Below are 18164 nucleotides of genomic sequence, written 5' to 3'. Positions count from 1 at the left end.
CATACGAAAAGATTTAAACTTCCCTCAAGGCAAACCCTGTGTAGAGCACACAAACACAACATGTCAATTTACCATAATCTTGGGACAACATATAAAACCGTTATTTTGAGAAATAGTTCACAATGTTGTGTGATGTGCATTTAAGTGATGGCGGGGTTCAGGGTTAGTGTCGCGAACTTAGATAGATATTGTTTGGTAGTCTTTCAATTTTCCCTTGACTATAAAGCTAATGATATAGTTTTTGAAGTTTAAGGTATTTTCTAAAATTGTTTATCCATGCGATATCAAGATGGTGTATAATGGGACATATTTTTTTTTTTGTGGTGTTGTAATAGATATACGGGATCTGTGAAAGATTGGAATAATGTAGGTAAGTCTTTTTCGGTTCATTAAATCCTTAGTTTAATTTGAGACAAATTCGATGTAAGAAAAAGAAGATGGTGCCTTACAAGAAATGAAGCTTCGAAATTCTTGACATATTGACATTATTAAAACGTAAATCACTAAAATTGACAATATCGAAGAAAAATCGTTTATTGAGAATTTAATGTTCAACAATTTCTAAGAACACGTTTGACATTGATTATTTGCTTGCCAATATTATTTTATGAATTTTAAAAAGTCTTGGTTTTCAACAATAATTCTGAACTAATATTTCTTTATGAAAAATGAAATAATTAATGTCTTTTTAAAGAGATAAAATAGTTGGTGATTGTACTAGAATATCTTAAATTAGATTTAAAAATACAAAACTAAAAGCAAACAATAAACAAGAACACTGATATATGAATTGAATAAAAAAAAACTTGCCAATAGTACTAGATTTTCTAAATATTTAGTGTTCTTTAGTGTTTTATACTTTATGGACAAATTAGAGGATGGTTAAATATTTAAGAAACAAGATAGATTTTAAAATTGAAGTCATGAATATTTGAGTATTAAAGAAATCTGTTACTCAAATATTCCAAAAAAAAGGAATAGATGTTTTCAAAACATTCTCACAAAAACACTTGTTTATCCAAATCCAATTGAAATGTTATGATTGAAACCAACTTTGTATGTAGAAATCCAAAAAGAGTACTAGAATATAAAAAAGTACTAGATTATAGATTAAATTATAAGAAAACAACAAGGTATTGATTACCTAGTTTGGTGACTGGCTTGTTTAAAAAAAAAACAAGACAAAAGTACTAGATTTTCTAAATATTCAGTTTTTTATCACAAATCTTGGATGAAAAAATGAAGACATCGGTTTGGTAAATGTATATTAAAATAAATTGATAACTAAAGACAAAAGTAATAGATGTTTAAAAAAATTCTTATTAAAAAAACTAATTTCCATAAATCAGTTTGAAATATTTTATTTTATATATTTTCTATGTAAGAATCTAAACAAAAAAGTACTAGTAGAACATCGTAAAAGTACTAGGTTATTAACACATTCGTTGATTTATCTATAAGAAAAGAACTCTCATTTAAGAAGTCTTGGTTTCCGACAATTCTGAACTGATACTTCCTGATAAAAATTGAAATAATTAAAGTCCTTTTAAAGAGCTACCAATCATATGGAAAGCCATTTGTTATAATGAATCTTCTTCTATGTCATCTCTATTCATGCACATAAATGGGTTGTAGCCCGATCAATCTAGACATTTTATCAAAGTTAATTTAAGTACAAGATTTTTTGATGCAGTTAGGTTCCTTTGATGGAGGAGAATATAAAACCACAGTTTTACACCAAAATTTGATATGGCGTATCCCCGAAAATGACCCCTGACCCCTAGGTAGTACGGAAAAAGGTGATTTCACGATTTTTTGATGCAGTTAGGTTCCTTTGATGGAGGAGAATATAAAACCACAGTTTTACACCAAAATTTGATATGGCGTATCCCCGAAAATGACCCCTGACCCCTAGGTAGTACGGAAAAAGTGATTTCACGATTTTTTGATGCAGTTGGGTTCCTTTGATGGAGGAGAATATGAAATCACAGTTTTACACCAAAATTTGATATGGCGTGTTCCCGAAAATGACCTTTGACCCTAGGAAGTTCGAAAAAAGTGATTTCAGTCGAAGGCTTTCATAAGACCTGTTTCAAGAGGTTCTTGTAAGTATGCAATGTTTTCATCTCTCAAGTATGCAATGTTTTTCACCAATAAGTATGCAAAGCTTTTATCCTGCAGATATGCAATGTTTGTAACGCTTTAGAAAAAAACATTGCATTTTTATGTGAGGTTTCAATTAGCTCCCTTTTTTCCACTCATCTTTAATATTCCAGTATGGTCTACTGGTAAGGTGCTGGCTAGGTATGCAGAGGTACGTGGGATCGATTCCTGGTCGGCCCATGTGATGAAAATAAAAAAATGTGTTCTTTTTCAATTAAAATAATATTCTCATCATTTCAGAACAACAGAAAAAGCTGTGGAATTTCCAAAAAAGGAAAAGAAACAAAGTAGGAAAAAATTTTCGGGGATACGCCATATCAAATTTTGATGTAAAACTGTGATTTCATATTCTCCTCCATCAAAGGAACCCAACTGCATCAAAAAATTGTGAAATCACTTTTTCCGTACTACCTAGGGGTCAGGGGTCATTTTCGGGGATACGCCATATCAAATTTTGGTGTAAAACTATGATTTCATATTCTCCTCCATCAAAGGAACCTAACTGCATCAAAAAATCGTGTACTTCCATTAACTTTGATAAAATTTCTGTTAAATTCGACTGAAATCACTTTTTCGAACTTCCTAGGGGTCAGGGGTCATTTTCGGGGATACGCCATATCAAATTTTGGTGTAAAACTATGATTTCATATTCTCCTCCATCAAAGGAACCTAACTGCATCAAAAAATCGTGTACTTCCATTAACTTTGATAAAATTTCTGTTAAATTCGACTGAAATCACTTTTTCGAACTTCCTAGGGTTCAGAGGTCATTTTCGGGGATACGCCATATCAAATTTTGGTGTAAAACTGTGGTTTCATATTCTACTCCATCAAAGGAACCTAACTGCATCAAAAAATCTTGTACTTAAATTAACTTTGATATATAGTGAAATTTCGTCTAGGATGATCGGGCTATTGTTCCGAATCCTTATGATGATGGCACTCTCTGTTATTGAACGAGTCACTGACTAAGGCTGACGTAGATGTATTTACAATCCAACATTTTGAAATTGCACAAGGCGAACCCACCACAGGACAACCATTGAATTCTCATCCATAAAATGAAATGAAATGATCCAAATCCCCAGTTGGTCACGCATTGTTTTCAATTTATGAAACGGCCTAGATTACACGAAATTATCACTCACCCGAAAACATGAAGGAGCAGAAAACTGGTTCAATCACTTTTTCCACAATAAGCATCATAGAGTGAGAGCGAGAGAGAGTGAAAGAGAAAGAGATAGGGTCTCCAACAGATGAGCAATATGGTCGACAACACAACGAAAACGAAAAGGAAGTGCATACAAAAGCTGAAAATAGAATGGCGAAGGGTGATATATAGTGACGACGTCGAGGACGACAAGGATGTTGATGATGATATAGAGGACGAAAGGACGATAGGATGGGATGGATGCATTGCATCTATCCATCGACCGACCTCTTTACATGAATGATGTGCAACTGCGCTCGCATTATGCAAACCATATTCTAAATGTAAGACCGCAAGTAGTTTACTATTATCCTCGTATCTCGCATAGTGGAACACCGAACACAGTGGCAGCGAGTGCTGTGCCACATCCGCATACATGAGAGACAGTCGGATGTGGAGATGTAGAGAGGAGAGAAGACCCTGTGTCCTGCTTCCTGATGATCCATCCATCGTGATTACTTAGTGGAAATCTCCCCTCAATCGTTTTAACATCACGGTTGCATAGCCTGCATAATGAATGCGCCGGGTTGGCTCGAATCCAATCTGAGATTAAAATTCCCAAAACGATTCTTCGAATGAGAAAGTAACCTTCTGCTGTGTGAAACCGCACAACCCAACCAACATCACTGCCATCACTGCTGCTGCCGACCAATACCGCTGCCACTGCTGCCGACCAAAGGCGTCCTTCGCTCTTTTTTTAACCTCAGGTTGATGGTTTGGTTATTCTTCATCACCAATATAGATCCTTTCTAGAGCACATCCGGCATCTGTGATGGGCTCTCTTTGGTGACTTTTGAAAGAGGATGATGATGCAATCGTAATTGTTTGGTTGGCATAGCAATTTCATTGGTAAAGTTAATTTAAAAAATCTAAGCCACACAAATGTCCTGCAAGAAGAGAACTCCTATAACAAAAAAAGGACTCATAGCTACCAACTACTTTGAATTGAATCTTTTTCATTGATTTGTTTACCTCAGTTATTCGGCGCTTTTATATTAGTTTGTAACAAAATCAACAAGAAATTAAAAGTCTTTGAATTTTTTTTTTTGTTGGTTACGTAATCATTATTCTGTAAGGATATATCTCCTCCTTAAGGACATTAAGCTGTTCATTCAAGCCAAAACAAACAAGATTATTGTCTAATTGAAGTACCAGTTAGGTAGTGGTTGAAAATCGTTGTGGACGTATCATTCAAGGCCTTTTAAAGATCGATTTCATTTAGATCAGGGATGATAATTAAAATTGTAGTAGATTAAGGTACTTTGGATTTTGTTCTATCATCAATTTTTAAAGAAAAAACTTTTGCAGACCGGAATATGACAAGAATAAACACTAAAAAAAACTAGCAAATAGTACTAGATTTCTCAAATAATATGCATTGAAGCTCTTTAATTTTGTATAAATCTTGGTTGAATAAATTTTCAGACACTCTAGTACTTTATTAAAAACTAAGAGAATGATTGAATATTTATAAAAAAATATGATTGATTTTCAATAATGAAGTCATCGTTTCGATAAATATAATTTAAACGAAATCAAAAAATAAAAAAAAAGTAATAGATGTTTAGCAATTTATTTATTTTTTTGTTGAAAATACTTGGGTACCTTAATCTGTTTGAAATATTATAACTCAAAACAATTTTTGTACTTATAAATCTAATTAAAAAGTACTAAAACATCATCAAATTACCAGATTATCGACGCATTCGTTGATTAATAAGAAAACAAAATCCTTTTTATTGATTCAAAAAAGGCATGCCAAATGTACTAGATTTTCTAAATTGTCAACATTTTTGTACATTAATCTTGGTAGACTATTTAGAAAATCTAATATGAAATATCATAGATTTTAATAATGTTTTAAAAGAAGCCTTTTACTCAAAAAATTATTCTTAAAAACACTTGGCTAAATAATTCAGTTTGAAAAATTATAACTTACACCAATTTTAAAGGACATTAAGCTGTTCATTCAAGCCAAAACAAACAAGATTATTGTCTAATTGAAGTACCAGTTAGGTAGTGGTTGAAAATCGTTGTGGACGTATCATTCAAGGCCTTTTACAGTGTAAAGATCGATTTCATTTAGATCAGGGATGATAATTAAAAATGTAGTAGATTAAGGTACTTTGGATTTTGTTCTATCATCAATTTTTAAAGAAAAAACTTTTGCAGACCGGAATATGACAAGAATGAACACTAAAAAACTAGCGAATAGTACTAGATTTCTCAAATAAAATTCATTGCAGCTCTTTAATTTTGTATAAATCTTGGTTGAATAAATTTTCAGACACTCTAGTACATTATTGAAAACTAAGAGAATGATTGTATATTTGTAAAAAATATGATTGATTTTCAATAATGAAGTCACCGTTTCGATAAATATAATTTAAACGAAATCTATTATTACTCAAAAAATAAAAAAAAAGTCATAGATGTTTAGCAATTTTTTTTTTTTTTTTTTTTTTGTTGAAAATACTTGGGTACCTTAATCTGTTTGAAATATTATAACTCAAACCAATTTTTGTACTTATAAATTTAATTAAAAAGTACTAGAACATCATCAAATTACCAGATTATCGACGCATTCGTTGGTTAATAAGAAAACAAAATCCTTTTTATTGATTCAAAAAGGGCATACCAAATGTACTAGATTTTCTAAATTGTCAACATTTTTGTACATTAATCTTGGTAGACTATTTAAAAAATCTAATATGAAATATCATAGATTTTAATAATGAAGTTATCGGTTTGAAAAAAGTGTATCAAAAGAAGCCTTTTACTCAAAAAATTATTCTTAAAAACACTTGGCTAAATAATTCAGTTTGAAAAATTATAACTTACACCAATTTTCTGTCTAGAATACAAAAAGTACTAGAAAAAAAAAGTACCAGAATATCGTTATATGTTGATTTAAAAGAAAATATCAATCAACAACTAGTTTATTGTTTTAGTTGATTAATTAAAAAAAAAACATGGCAAAAGTACTAGATTTTCTAAATAGTCAACTTTTTTCACAAATCTTATGAGAACACTAGAAAATTTAAGAAAAATGATAGATTTGAACAATGAAGCCATCGGTTTAATAAATGTTTAACTCAATAAACTCAATAAAGTAATAGATTTTTTACAGAATTCCTCTTAAAAACACTTTAATGCCTAAAATTGTTCGAAATATTATAACTGAAATCAACTTTCTTTGTAAAAATTAAAACATAAAAAATACTAGAACATCATAAATGTACCAGAATATTGACACATTTTTGTTGATTCATGTTTCAACAACATCTAACACCTAATTTATTTTCTTTCATGATTAATTCAACTCACGATTAATGTACTTAAAGAGAATAGACAAAAACCATTTAATGATATTTTCATCCCTGATGAAATTCGGGGAAAACTCAGTATAATACTACTCTGCTGACCACCATCCATTCGGTTGGTATATAGGAAAAAGTTTAGTCCTACAAGTGTTCAACTATGTGTGCATATCTTATCAGTAAATTACAGTTAAGTGCTAACAATGGTCTTTTCCACTCGAACATGGATGGAATGTACAAATAGAGGAAAAAAAAATAACCAGTAGAAAAAGTGGATAATGAAAGAGTTTCTATGGCGAGTTTGAGTCCTTTGCAAGGATGAGGACAAAAATTCTGATATTTAACAAAAAAAGAAAAAGAATTTTTTTTTAATGAAAATGAAACTCCTCTTAGGTTTTGCTTTAGCACAATTTTTTTCCTTGCTATTCCATGATAGTACTCCTACTCATCCATTATAGACACACTTACTTACACAAACACACACACACATAGACACAAGCTCAATAGAACTACTATATTCTATGGTTATAGTTGGTTTGTGTGCTATGTCAGCATCTGTTGTTATCTTGTCCTGGCAGTGATTGTCTTTCTACATATTCGCCAATTTTTGGACTTTTTTTTCCATGTCCCATTGTTGTTGTGTATGTCTCGTTTTTTTGTGTATGTGTGTGTGTATTTTTGTCCTTTTGATCCTTTTCTGTTTAACCACACTCAGTTCAGCCGTTTGGTGAAAAGGATCAAAATGGTGTCGTTTTCATTTAATATTTGATCAGAATAAAGGAGTGACGGCAAAGATGGCAAAAAAACATAACACCTTCGAAAATATAAAGCATATTGACTTTGGAAGTGATTTTCCACAGGCATAGAGAGTGGAGAAGGAGATAGTGTAGCTGGGGTTTTGATGTAGGCTAAAGGATACAGCAGCAAGTGTGTGTTGAATAATTTTGAATAATTTTTACCATCACCTTGGGAATAGGTGGCTGTTATGTGTGATGAGGGGTACGCTTATATAGAAGCAGGCGCGTTTGTCGAAGTTTTTTTTTTTGCTTACCACATATTTATTAAGTTAGCTGAGTATTTCGTTTTTTTCCAGTAGGGACGAAGGAGTGGAGGAAATGTGGTTTTTCAAAGCATAATATAAATGTTTTGCCTTCATGGGAATAAAAGGTAGCACAACTTTTTGTGTTAAAGGATTATTCTTTTTTGTTTTTCATTTTTATAGTTTTTTTTTTGTGATGTTAATGTTGCGTATACGCCTAAGTGTACCCACATCATATTGACTTTCAAATTTAGACGCGCGCTTAACATATGATGAGAAATTATTTAAATATTTATGGTATTTATTTATTTTTCTTTGAGGCACTTTGTGTAGGAAGATAGAAACAAAATTTAATGGCAATCCTGTTGATTGAAATTAGAATTTATTTGAACATTTTGTGGGAATGAAAATTTGTATTTGGTAAAAGTAAAAGAAGTATGGGTAGGTTTTTTTTATTTGAAAATTTGTTGGGTTTAAAAATACTTTTTATAATTTAATGAAAAACAGCTACGAAATCTTCGTTTTTGTGTTATTTTGAATAAATGCTTTACTTTTATTCTTAAATGGTCAAATGGTTTCTTTTTTAAATTTGAGTTTCTAAAACAACTAGTTTTTTTTTTACGAAAATATTTCTTTAAATTTTGTGCCATGAAGGCTTTCGGATAAATGTTTCATTTTTCTTCCCTCTTAGATTTCACTTCATTCAAAAGGGCTTTTAAACGTAAATATTAACATTTTTAAAACCATTCATGTTTAAACTAGAATCTTTATGTGCGCTGTTTAAATTTCGAGTCTAGAAGGAATTTTAGAAATCCTATGAAGAGTTCAGTTTAGGTCCCATTTGCAGTATTCAAAACCATATATAGAGGTATAATAGAACTCTACCTACCACTATACCACTCTACCACTATAATGTATAGTGAATGCTAACAAATGGCGCACTTGGCAGACAATCCTGCGGGTTTCATTATATTCCTGGCAACAAAATTAGTGCATATAATTCTTCTGCAATAGTATTTCTCTATTTGTATTTGTATTCCCTCTTCTACATAAAAGTACTATAAACTTTAATATTACCTGATACTATAGTTCTCTAGAAAACATTGTTTGTTTGATGTTTTTTTTTTTTTGTCTTTTCATTTTGAATATTTGCACATTAAATTTTGTAGAACACAGTTCTCACCTTGTTGTGTGGCTCCACAAAAAGAGCGAACACACAAACCTGGCAAAATGTATAGGAAAAGCTTTTGGTATTATGTCTTTGCTTTTTGTACAGGATCTGATTCATGATTTTTAAAGGAATAAGGCGTGATAATTTATAAATGCATTTATCAAGACTAAGATTCTAACTTAATTTTCTGGAAAAGGTGATATTTCGTTAACCAAAGAATTTAACATTTTAAAATTTCGATAAAAGGTGCTGGTTTCAATGTAAGAGAAAGCTGAACTGAGACATTTTCAACGCAATATAAATAGGTGTTTGTTTTAATTTGACCAAATGAAACATACTGATTCATATAGCCCAAACATATGTAAATCAATTAGAAATTGAATTTCAATGGAAATATAACTTACTTTCATTTGGCACCACTGGCATTTTTTCAGTTCCACGCGTTAAGCTTTTAGAAGCATTTTAAACAAATGGCGCAAATCCCCCAAAAAGTAAATTTTTCTCAAAATCCACCAAACAAATTCACCAAAAAAATGTTTTTTTCTCAAAATAAAAAAATCAAATAATGCTATTATGCCATCATGCTGTAGCTGAGAACCTCACCTTTCATTTGATACCCCTGCAGTTTTTGTAGCATCCAACAAAATTAACGGACATGAAGCCATGTCAAAAAATTGATAAACAAAAACAAATTCTCGAATAACAGGTTTCTCAGCTTTCATTTGGCACTACTGGCATTTTGTTGCCTCCACGCGTTTAGCTTCCAGAAGCGTTTTAAAAAAGTGGCACTGATCCAAATGGCCAAATGTCTTTTTCCGAATTTTTTCACGTCCAAATAATTTCTGTCATTATTAGTATGAAATTTTTTGAATTTCATACTTTAATTTGTCCGCCTTAAGAAGCAAATAGGATATTTCCGTCCATACAAAATATCTGCTGCCAGTTCTTTGAGTATAAGTCTTTAAGAGCAAAGGAGAAATTTTTACCATAAAATGTACATCTTCTATGTGAAAAATCGGTCACTGTGGCGTATGCGTAACTTTTTGTTCTGTAGAAAAAATAAATTCTATTGCTGATGACCAATAAATCGAACCAATTGATTTGAAATATCATTTTATGATTAAAAAAAATGATTGTCATAATTCTTTGCTCATAATTTAAGAGGTTAAGACATACAAATAAAACAACATTCAATGTAGACAATTTTTTAAAACTTCTAAGCGAGTGGGGTAGGTAAAATGCAGTCAGAATTTTTTTTGGAGAAACAAAAAATAAAATTCCATTAAAATTATTTAAAGACTGGAATATAAAAGAATTTTTTTAAAACCCTTATAGTGAAATTATTTTAGTTTTACTAGTTTTTAGAAAAACTAAAGATAAAAAAAAAAAATGTTTCTACTCCAAACAAAAACAGTTGTAAGTTCAACGACTGAAAATTCCTAGAAGTAAATTTTCGCGTTTTTAGTTTGAAAAATCAATATTTATGAATAAAAATTTTCCACAGCATTAAATCTTTTTCTATGTTTTCAGTAATTTTTGCTCATTGGGCGCCATTTTAAACCCACGTCAACTTCAATCCATCCCTGGACAAACCTTTTAATAGTAAACTATCCCCTAGATATTATTATATCTATTTACAATACTCTTGCCCTGAAAGGATATAGACACATAACTTTTCACACACACTTAAACGACACAATTACTTTACAATAGATGGTGTAAACTAAATTATCAAATATCTCTCACACAAAGCCTAAAGGAACATAGGCTATTACATTAAATTGTTTATGGTGAAATGAGTTTTCTTGGAAATTACAGAATTTATATATTGTGTAACTTTGTTTGGGTGTTTTGTTTGTGTTTATTTAACAAATTAACAATAAATATACTAACACACTCGTGTGTGTATTATCTTCTATTTATATAATGAAAATATATATCAACAAACACACAATTTTCATTCATGTCTCTCCCACATTTTAACGAGATTAAGAGTAAATATTGTAAAAAAAAAAAATTGAAAAAAGAAAATAAATGTGCTTTCATATAAAGTTGATGTCACATCTTGTTGCCTCATTTAACTCAATAAAAATCAAATTTATATCTGCAAACCAGATAATGGTAGATTATTCATTTTTATGACCGAAAACACATTTTCCAGATTCTCATGTGCTTCGAATCCAATTAACGATCCTTATACAATAATGCCCCCTATATCACACAGTGGAGAGTGGAGCATTGAACAACAACAACAAAAACGACGCCATTTGTTTTTTGTTTTTCTCTTGCTTTTCGTTTTTCCTCTGCATGCGATATGCCCTCCTGCAGAGTGTTATTGACCTCATGCATAAATTAAGGCACTCACTGCGGCATTAAATAAACAATTGCCAAAAATTACTTTTAAGGACTCGTGCATATACTCTGCAAAGCTTCGCAAAAAGGCTCAAGAATAAATAATCTCTCTCTAAGAACCTCCCTCATTTATTATCGTGTACGCATATTGCCCCGCTCTATGGAAGCAGCAAAAATGCAAATTCTCGTCGTCTAGGTCCGGTTTCATGTTCCGCCACCACCAACAAAAAGAAATGAATAGCATCAATTTTTCTTGCGGAACCGGACACAAGGATAATCGCAAAAGAAACGATTATAATAGAGAGACCCAGTACACGCAATACCATCACACACCCAAAAATAGCCCCCTAAAATACTCCTAGCAAACCGATATGCGATGTGAACACAATTATAGAGGAGAGAAATAGGATCAAGACTAATGGAATCTTGTGGCAAAGTGGCACCAGAGTATTCATGTTCCAACAGCAGACCAAACAGCGCGAAACCAGACTCCATTGTTGTATCTACTCTCTCTCTCTCATACATATGAAAGGATATGTGTTTTATGTAGCCACAACACAAGGCTCCTCTCTCTATATTTGATTGTTAGTTCTGGTTCTATTTCTGGCTGACAAATGGTGAGCAAAAGGAAACATACCCGTATCCAGTGTAACTTGAATATCGGATAATGTCCTTAAATATTCCTTCGCCAAATGTTTGATATGCCTAACTCAACACATTTGCTGTCATTAAAGATTCATACGCATTTAGAGATAGATTCGATGACACTCTTGTTGTTGTTGGCTGCTCTTGTCATTTATCCTTTTAGGCTTTCCAGGCTCTCAGGATCTATTTATTGTGATGGGATACATTTTTTCTGTTCTTCTGTTTGTTTTGTTTTTCTTATATTTTTGTCAGCAGTATTAAGGTGGTAATCTGTTGAGGGAGATCAAAAGAAAAAGATTCTACGTGTTCTACATATTTGTGGATTGTGGAGGAGTATAGTTGTCCTTGTGGTTGGATATTGTGTTTTCATCACGTTTTTTTTTTCATTCTATCTTCTATATCACTCAGAGTGAAATGTCTGTAGGAATGCTGTTGAATGTTTGCGTAGTAATAAATTGAATGAAATTTGCAATTTGCATTTTTTGCTTATGGATGTTGTTTTTGGTATTGTTTCAGGTATGTTTCCATTGACGACAAGGAAGATTTGAGAAAAATTGTGATAAGTGACGAAAAGACGGAATTAGATAAAAATAGACAAGAAAGTGTCAACAATATCGTTGAAGAGCAGCAATCTACTAATAGAACATCGAGAAGAGCTCTAAACGTTTGATATAATGTCGGAAGTGTAACCGAAATTCGAAATTGGATCTCTGTTGCTGGTGACTGAGAGAGGCTGAGGGCGTGGGCAATGTTCAAAGGTGAGTGCTATTATTTATGTATCTAAAATTAAATCGGTGTCTGTTTTTGTGTCGGGGTAGTGATACCAAGAGTACAAAGTGTGTTAAGATTAAATTTCAATTAAATCAATCAAGATGGAAAACGTAAGTTGGTAGGAAATATTCAATTTTAAGAGGAAAATTATAATTTTTCAGAAGGGATATCATTACGTTTTTGTTTAAATTTAAATTCCAGTTAGTTTAAAGCATGAAGAAGGACATAGTTTGGTAATAAAGGAAAAAAATTAAGGCAGTTCTACTTGAAATAAAAAAAATTAAAAGATCGTTTTGGTTTTAAGGTCTGGGAAAAATTAAAACGAATTACAAGGTACCTTAGTATTGAAACTAGTTAGTTTCTTATGAATTGCTCTTCAGAAAAATCCAGTTCTGAGACTTTGGTCTGATAAAATTTATTTTAAGCTCTAAAACCTTTGCCAGTTTACTGGTTTTCTTAACATTTATACTGTTTTCAAGTTATTTGTTGAAACTTTTGTGCTTCTTTAATTCAAAATGATGAAACGAAAACGAGTTGACCCTCAAATATGCTGTTTTCAAAAAAGTCAATATCCAATACCGGATTTTGAAGACGAAATTTCTCACTGATCGACTGACCGGAATGCTCCGACTACTTTGTGCAATTATAGGGAATTCTATTGGCGTTTTTGTCAACAACTAGCCTGCTCTTAAAGTTGTTTACAAAACCACTGAAAAATTCTTGTACTTTTAGAAATTGTAGACAGTGTTGTATACGACATTCTGTCCTTTTTGTTTTCCAGACAGGGTTACGCTCGCCAGGTTACCAAGATTTTAAAAACCCTACGTTAGACTGTTTTGTCGGTGGACGCGTATTTTTAAACAAATTTCTTCAAAAAAAAATTCGTGTCAATTATTCTGATGCACTCGTACATATACAAGTATGTACTACGATTCTGATCCTTATAAATTTATTTATTGTTTAAATAATGCTCAAATATTTAAAATTTTAACTTATTGATTTTTTCTTAAATGTTTATGTATACCTAAAGTAAAAATACGTTTTTTTCATTCAAAGTCACACCCGTTACATTTTTTAATTATTATAATACAAAAATGTTTTACAAATTTTCCTCAAATATTGCTTGCCAAAAACGTAGGTAATAAAATCTTCTTTCATATTGAATATTTTTCATTTAAAAATCTACAATATGGTTTCTAAAAGTCAGCGAAGCAGATTTAGAGCGGAATTCATAGTCGTCACTCAAGTTGAGAAATATCTAAAGCACTCGCTCAAGCTTATCCTTATTCATAGTCTTCACTGGAGTCGAAATTTTTCTCAAGTGAACCTCTGAGGAGGCTTTTTTTACTTGAGGAAACGCTTAAGTTTTTTTTTGAGTCAATTGACATTAAAACGCAAGTGTCATTGCGAGAGTCTGTTTTTTTGTATTTACCAATTGAAATTTGTACTAATTTTATAATAAAATAAATGAATCGCGAATATTTGTTTGAGTTTATATATTTCTAAAAATTGTTTAATCGCGACAAATCAAACCGAAGTTGAATTATTAAAAAAAATGTTTATTTTTTATGACAGTTAATTCAAATTAGTCAAATTTTCGAGTTTGAGAAAAAATTTTCCTCAAGACAAGATTTTTCTTTACTCAAGTGACAGCCCTATTTTCAATTCCCTTGAGCGACTGCTTGAAATATTTCTCAACTTACTGGAGTTGAGAAAAATCTTAACTTGAGTAACGACTATGAATTCCGCTCTTAAGGCTTGGCCACACCGGAGGGTATGCGGTAGAGGTACGGGTAGCGGTAACGATATTTGTATGAAAAAAATTCCACATCTGAACGTTGATATGTCAGTTTGGAATTTTTTTCATACAAGTACCGTTACCTCTACCCGTACCGCTACCGCATACCCTCCGGTGTGGCCAAGCCTTTAATCGATTTTATAACGTCGCATCCGTAATCTTAAGAGTTTATGATGTTGAAAGACTGGTTAAAAAATTGTAGTTTTAAAAATATATATTAAATGGGTGTTAAAGCTATTAAATAATATATAGTAAAAAGTACATAAGCCACCAACAAAACATAACTGTGGCACACCCGTTACAATGGAAATACCCACACCCATATACATCCAATTTTTTTGTGGGGAACAACGAAAATGTAAATTGGACCACACTAATGCACATGGATGAGCAGTAATTGTCAGTTTGATTTTTCAAACTAAGGAGGCATATAACGCTTCAACTGCAATGATGTTCGGGTCATACCCATAAAAACTCTGCCAAAAATCAAAAGTATTATATTTGACGCATGGGCTGATGTATATATAAGATTACCGATAAATAATTTTACGAAGTGAAAAATGTTTTAGTTAATTGGTTTTGTTAATGACTACAGATATAAACGAAAATCCCGCAAAAGGACTGTTAAGTAAGCAAAGATTTTTGATATTTTTGTCATAAAATGCCACCTCCTCACATCTACCAAATTATATGTCATTAAAGTTAGTTCTCTAAGACAGAAAATTCCCTCAACGAGATAAAATTTTATAGCAAAAACTTTAATAGCTATGTTGCCTTTATATTCATAACCCCCCCTAAGGCCTAAATAGCATAGAGAGACAAAAACTCAAACTCAAATTAAGGTAAGTGAAAGTATCCCATCAACACTGATTACACTGTGACACACAAAGTCATATAATAATTAAATCATGTCCCGAATTCCTCCCATCCAACTCACAAAATCCTCCACCATTGAATATCATGTCCTTATTTTATCACTTACTATCTGGATGATAGCTTTATTACTCGTCGCAGTATCATTCCGCCGAAACACATTAACTTGAGTCGTTCTTAATGTGGTGATGGTTTGCTTCTATTAAAAAAAACAGTTGGCGAAAAAATTACTCCTCCTTTGATATTTTTTCCTTCATCACTAACCTCCCTCATTCCCCAACCAGTTTCACTCTTACACACGAAAACCACAGCAAGGATTCATGTTAATTGGAAAACGAGAAGCATAATATAGGCTGATGGCATGAGGCAGAGGCAGAGGCTGTGTGATGTTCGAGGGGTGTGAATTAATTTATTAAAAAGTTGAGGCGGATTATGGTTTGCTTTAATGATGCCAACTGCATTTACTGTGTGCGAGAAAGCAGGATTATCTCTTTGCATACGATCGACTTCGTTGAAAGTAGTCACAAGGATATACCATAACCAAACCATATACTACAAGCTACCTTTCGAGAGTCGAGTTTTTTTTTTGTATTATACGTTTTTTGTAGTGTTTTTTTTTGTTTTGTGTTGGTGTACCGTGTGTAATTTAATTTAAATAAAGTGCAAGTAAACAGGGATTCATCTCATTTCATTCACATTCATTGCGAAGAATGTGAGTATGAATATAAAAATTCAGATAAAAAGAAGACGAATAATTACACAGAGAATGAAAATAGGTACCTACTGGAGGGCTTGTAATTTAATGACATCACTACTACTTATATGAGAATGAGTGGGTGTAAAGTCCTCCTGAATTTGAGTAGCTCCTACTAAAAATATACGCGTTTGTGTCCCATTCCAGTTACATGCATTGGTTGTGACACAGAATATTTTATTCCCACACACGCAGGATAAAAAAAAATGTAGGTATAAATACAAATTTTAAAGCTGGAATTTCTTTTTATTCTCTGTTTGCTTTTTTTTTGTATTTTTCTCTACATGAAGGATACAATGTCCTCATGTTGCACGTGCTACTGTGTTTTACTTAATTAAATGACAGGACACTTTATTTTTTACGCAAATTTCATTTCACTCTGAAAATATTAATTTTTTTTTTATTTTGTTTTGTCTTTAGTTTTTTGTAATTTTAATTTTTAAGCAAATATTTACAATGAGATATGAAGATAATGGTTTGCATGCGATGACTTGCGTTCCACCATTTTTTTGGGGAGCCAGAAAACAAGAAAGGAAGGAAGTTTGTGAGGAAAGACCGACCGACCGACCGACATTCTTCGGTTCAGTTTTCATTTTGTTCATTTTTTTATTTTTGGAGAAATCCGAAAATAGAAGGAAGATGTAATATTATATTTTTGTTTTTGTTTGACAAGGAGTAGTCTTCTCTTGCCAGAGGCAGACAATTTTAATATTTTTGGTTCTTTCTTAATACATTTTTTTGTTGTTTACGATAAGGAAAAGGGCAGAAGCAAAATATAGATGGACGAAAAAGAATATTTTGAAAAGTGGTTGTATAGCAAATTGATTAACATTTTAATTTGAAGAAATGAAAATTTAAGCTACGTAATTATTTTATTTAATTGTTTTTTTTTTTTTTTTTTTAATTTTAACTAAGTTGATTGACATGGAAAGCTTTTAAATACATATAAAGTTAAAACGTGACATTTCAGCCAAAATTTATATTTGTTTATTTGTGTAGGTATGGCATATCATTCAACAAAAATTTGCATGAAAAAACGGAAATTGCACATTTATTTATGTAAAATTAAATGAAAAGAAATAATTGTGTCAATTCGTTGGAAAAGCAACGATATATGCAAGAAATAAAAGATTATAGGTATTTAAATCATTGCCATTTTTACCGAAAATTATTTTTTTTTATATACCTACCTAAATAATTTTTAACTCTAAAAAGTTCAAATGACCTCAAAATTCAATCACTCCACTGAAAAATAAAAGTAATTTTCATTATTTTTTCCCTTGATTACTAAATAATATGTATATGTTTAAACAAAATTAAGGTGATATGTTATTTGTTAGAAATATTTAGAAAAACCAAAAGGTCAAAAAAAATTCAGCCACTTTTTTGAAAAATTTATTTTTTTTTAATCCAAAAATACAATATTTTTTGGAAATTTTTATTATAATTAAAAATTTTGTTTATAAAAAATAGTTGAAATTGAATTAGTCGTTTGAGGGGAAGTAAGAAATAAATAAAATGCACGACTGGGTCGCACGTACTTGCTCTTAGAACGCAAATTACTAAAATTGTTAAGAATTTTTTATACAAATTTGGTAAATGTACCTATGTTAAAAAAAAATAAAATTTAAAAAAAAACATAAAAATCGTTATTCAAATAAAAAAAAAACAACATCTTAAATCAAATTGAGCTCAAAAAAAAAGGAGGCAGTTTAATTTTTAGGAAAAAAAAAAACATTTCTTAACCGTTAGAGCAGTTTTTTATTAAAAATTTTTTGAAAAAAAAAAAAATAATAAATGGTATGCCACAAAAATACTATAAATAATGTCTTATAGCACTTGATTTTTTTTTAAGAAAATCTAAGGATCCATTTTGATAAAATTAAGTTTTTTTTTACAATTGCTACATGGCATCTATCGTTGTTGTTGGTCCAATTATCATCATGTCTGATTGTTAGGTATCTCAAAATCCAGACCACAGCAGTACAAAAAGCTTTTTCCTTTGTTAAAAACAAATTAAAACCACAAAACGTCAAACAAAATCACTAAATCAATAATATTATTTTTT

The 18164-nt window shown here is 31.1% G+C and overlaps 1 protein-coding gene across 7 annotated transcripts in view; it reads left to right on the top strand.

Moving 5' to 3' along the window:
- LOC129911311 (uncharacterized) overlaps positions 1 to 18164 on the top strand; it is a 161728-nt gene that overhangs the window by 64497 nt on the left and 79067 nt on the right. For all 7 annotated transcript variants that reach the window (XM_055989059.1, XM_055989058.1, XM_055989060.1 and 4 more), the window contains one exon: positions 12417 to 12658. In XM_055989059.1, the coding sequence (XP_055845034.1) occupies positions 12649 to 12658 (10 nt within the window). In that variant the 5' untranslated portion in view covers positions 12417 to 12648. The remainder of the gene's footprint in view (positions 1 to 12416; positions 12659 to 18164) is intronic.

This window comes from Episyrphus balteatus, chromosome 2 (genome assembly GCF_945859705.1).
Source record: "Episyrphus balteatus chromosome 2, idEpiBalt1.1, whole genome shotgun sequence".
NCBI classification, from domain to species: domain Eukaryota; kingdom Metazoa; phylum Arthropoda; class Insecta; order Diptera; family Syrphidae; genus Episyrphus; species Episyrphus balteatus.
The sequence above is the reverse complement of the archived record's forward strand: the minus strand, read 5'-3'. Positions and strand labels throughout refer to the sequence as shown.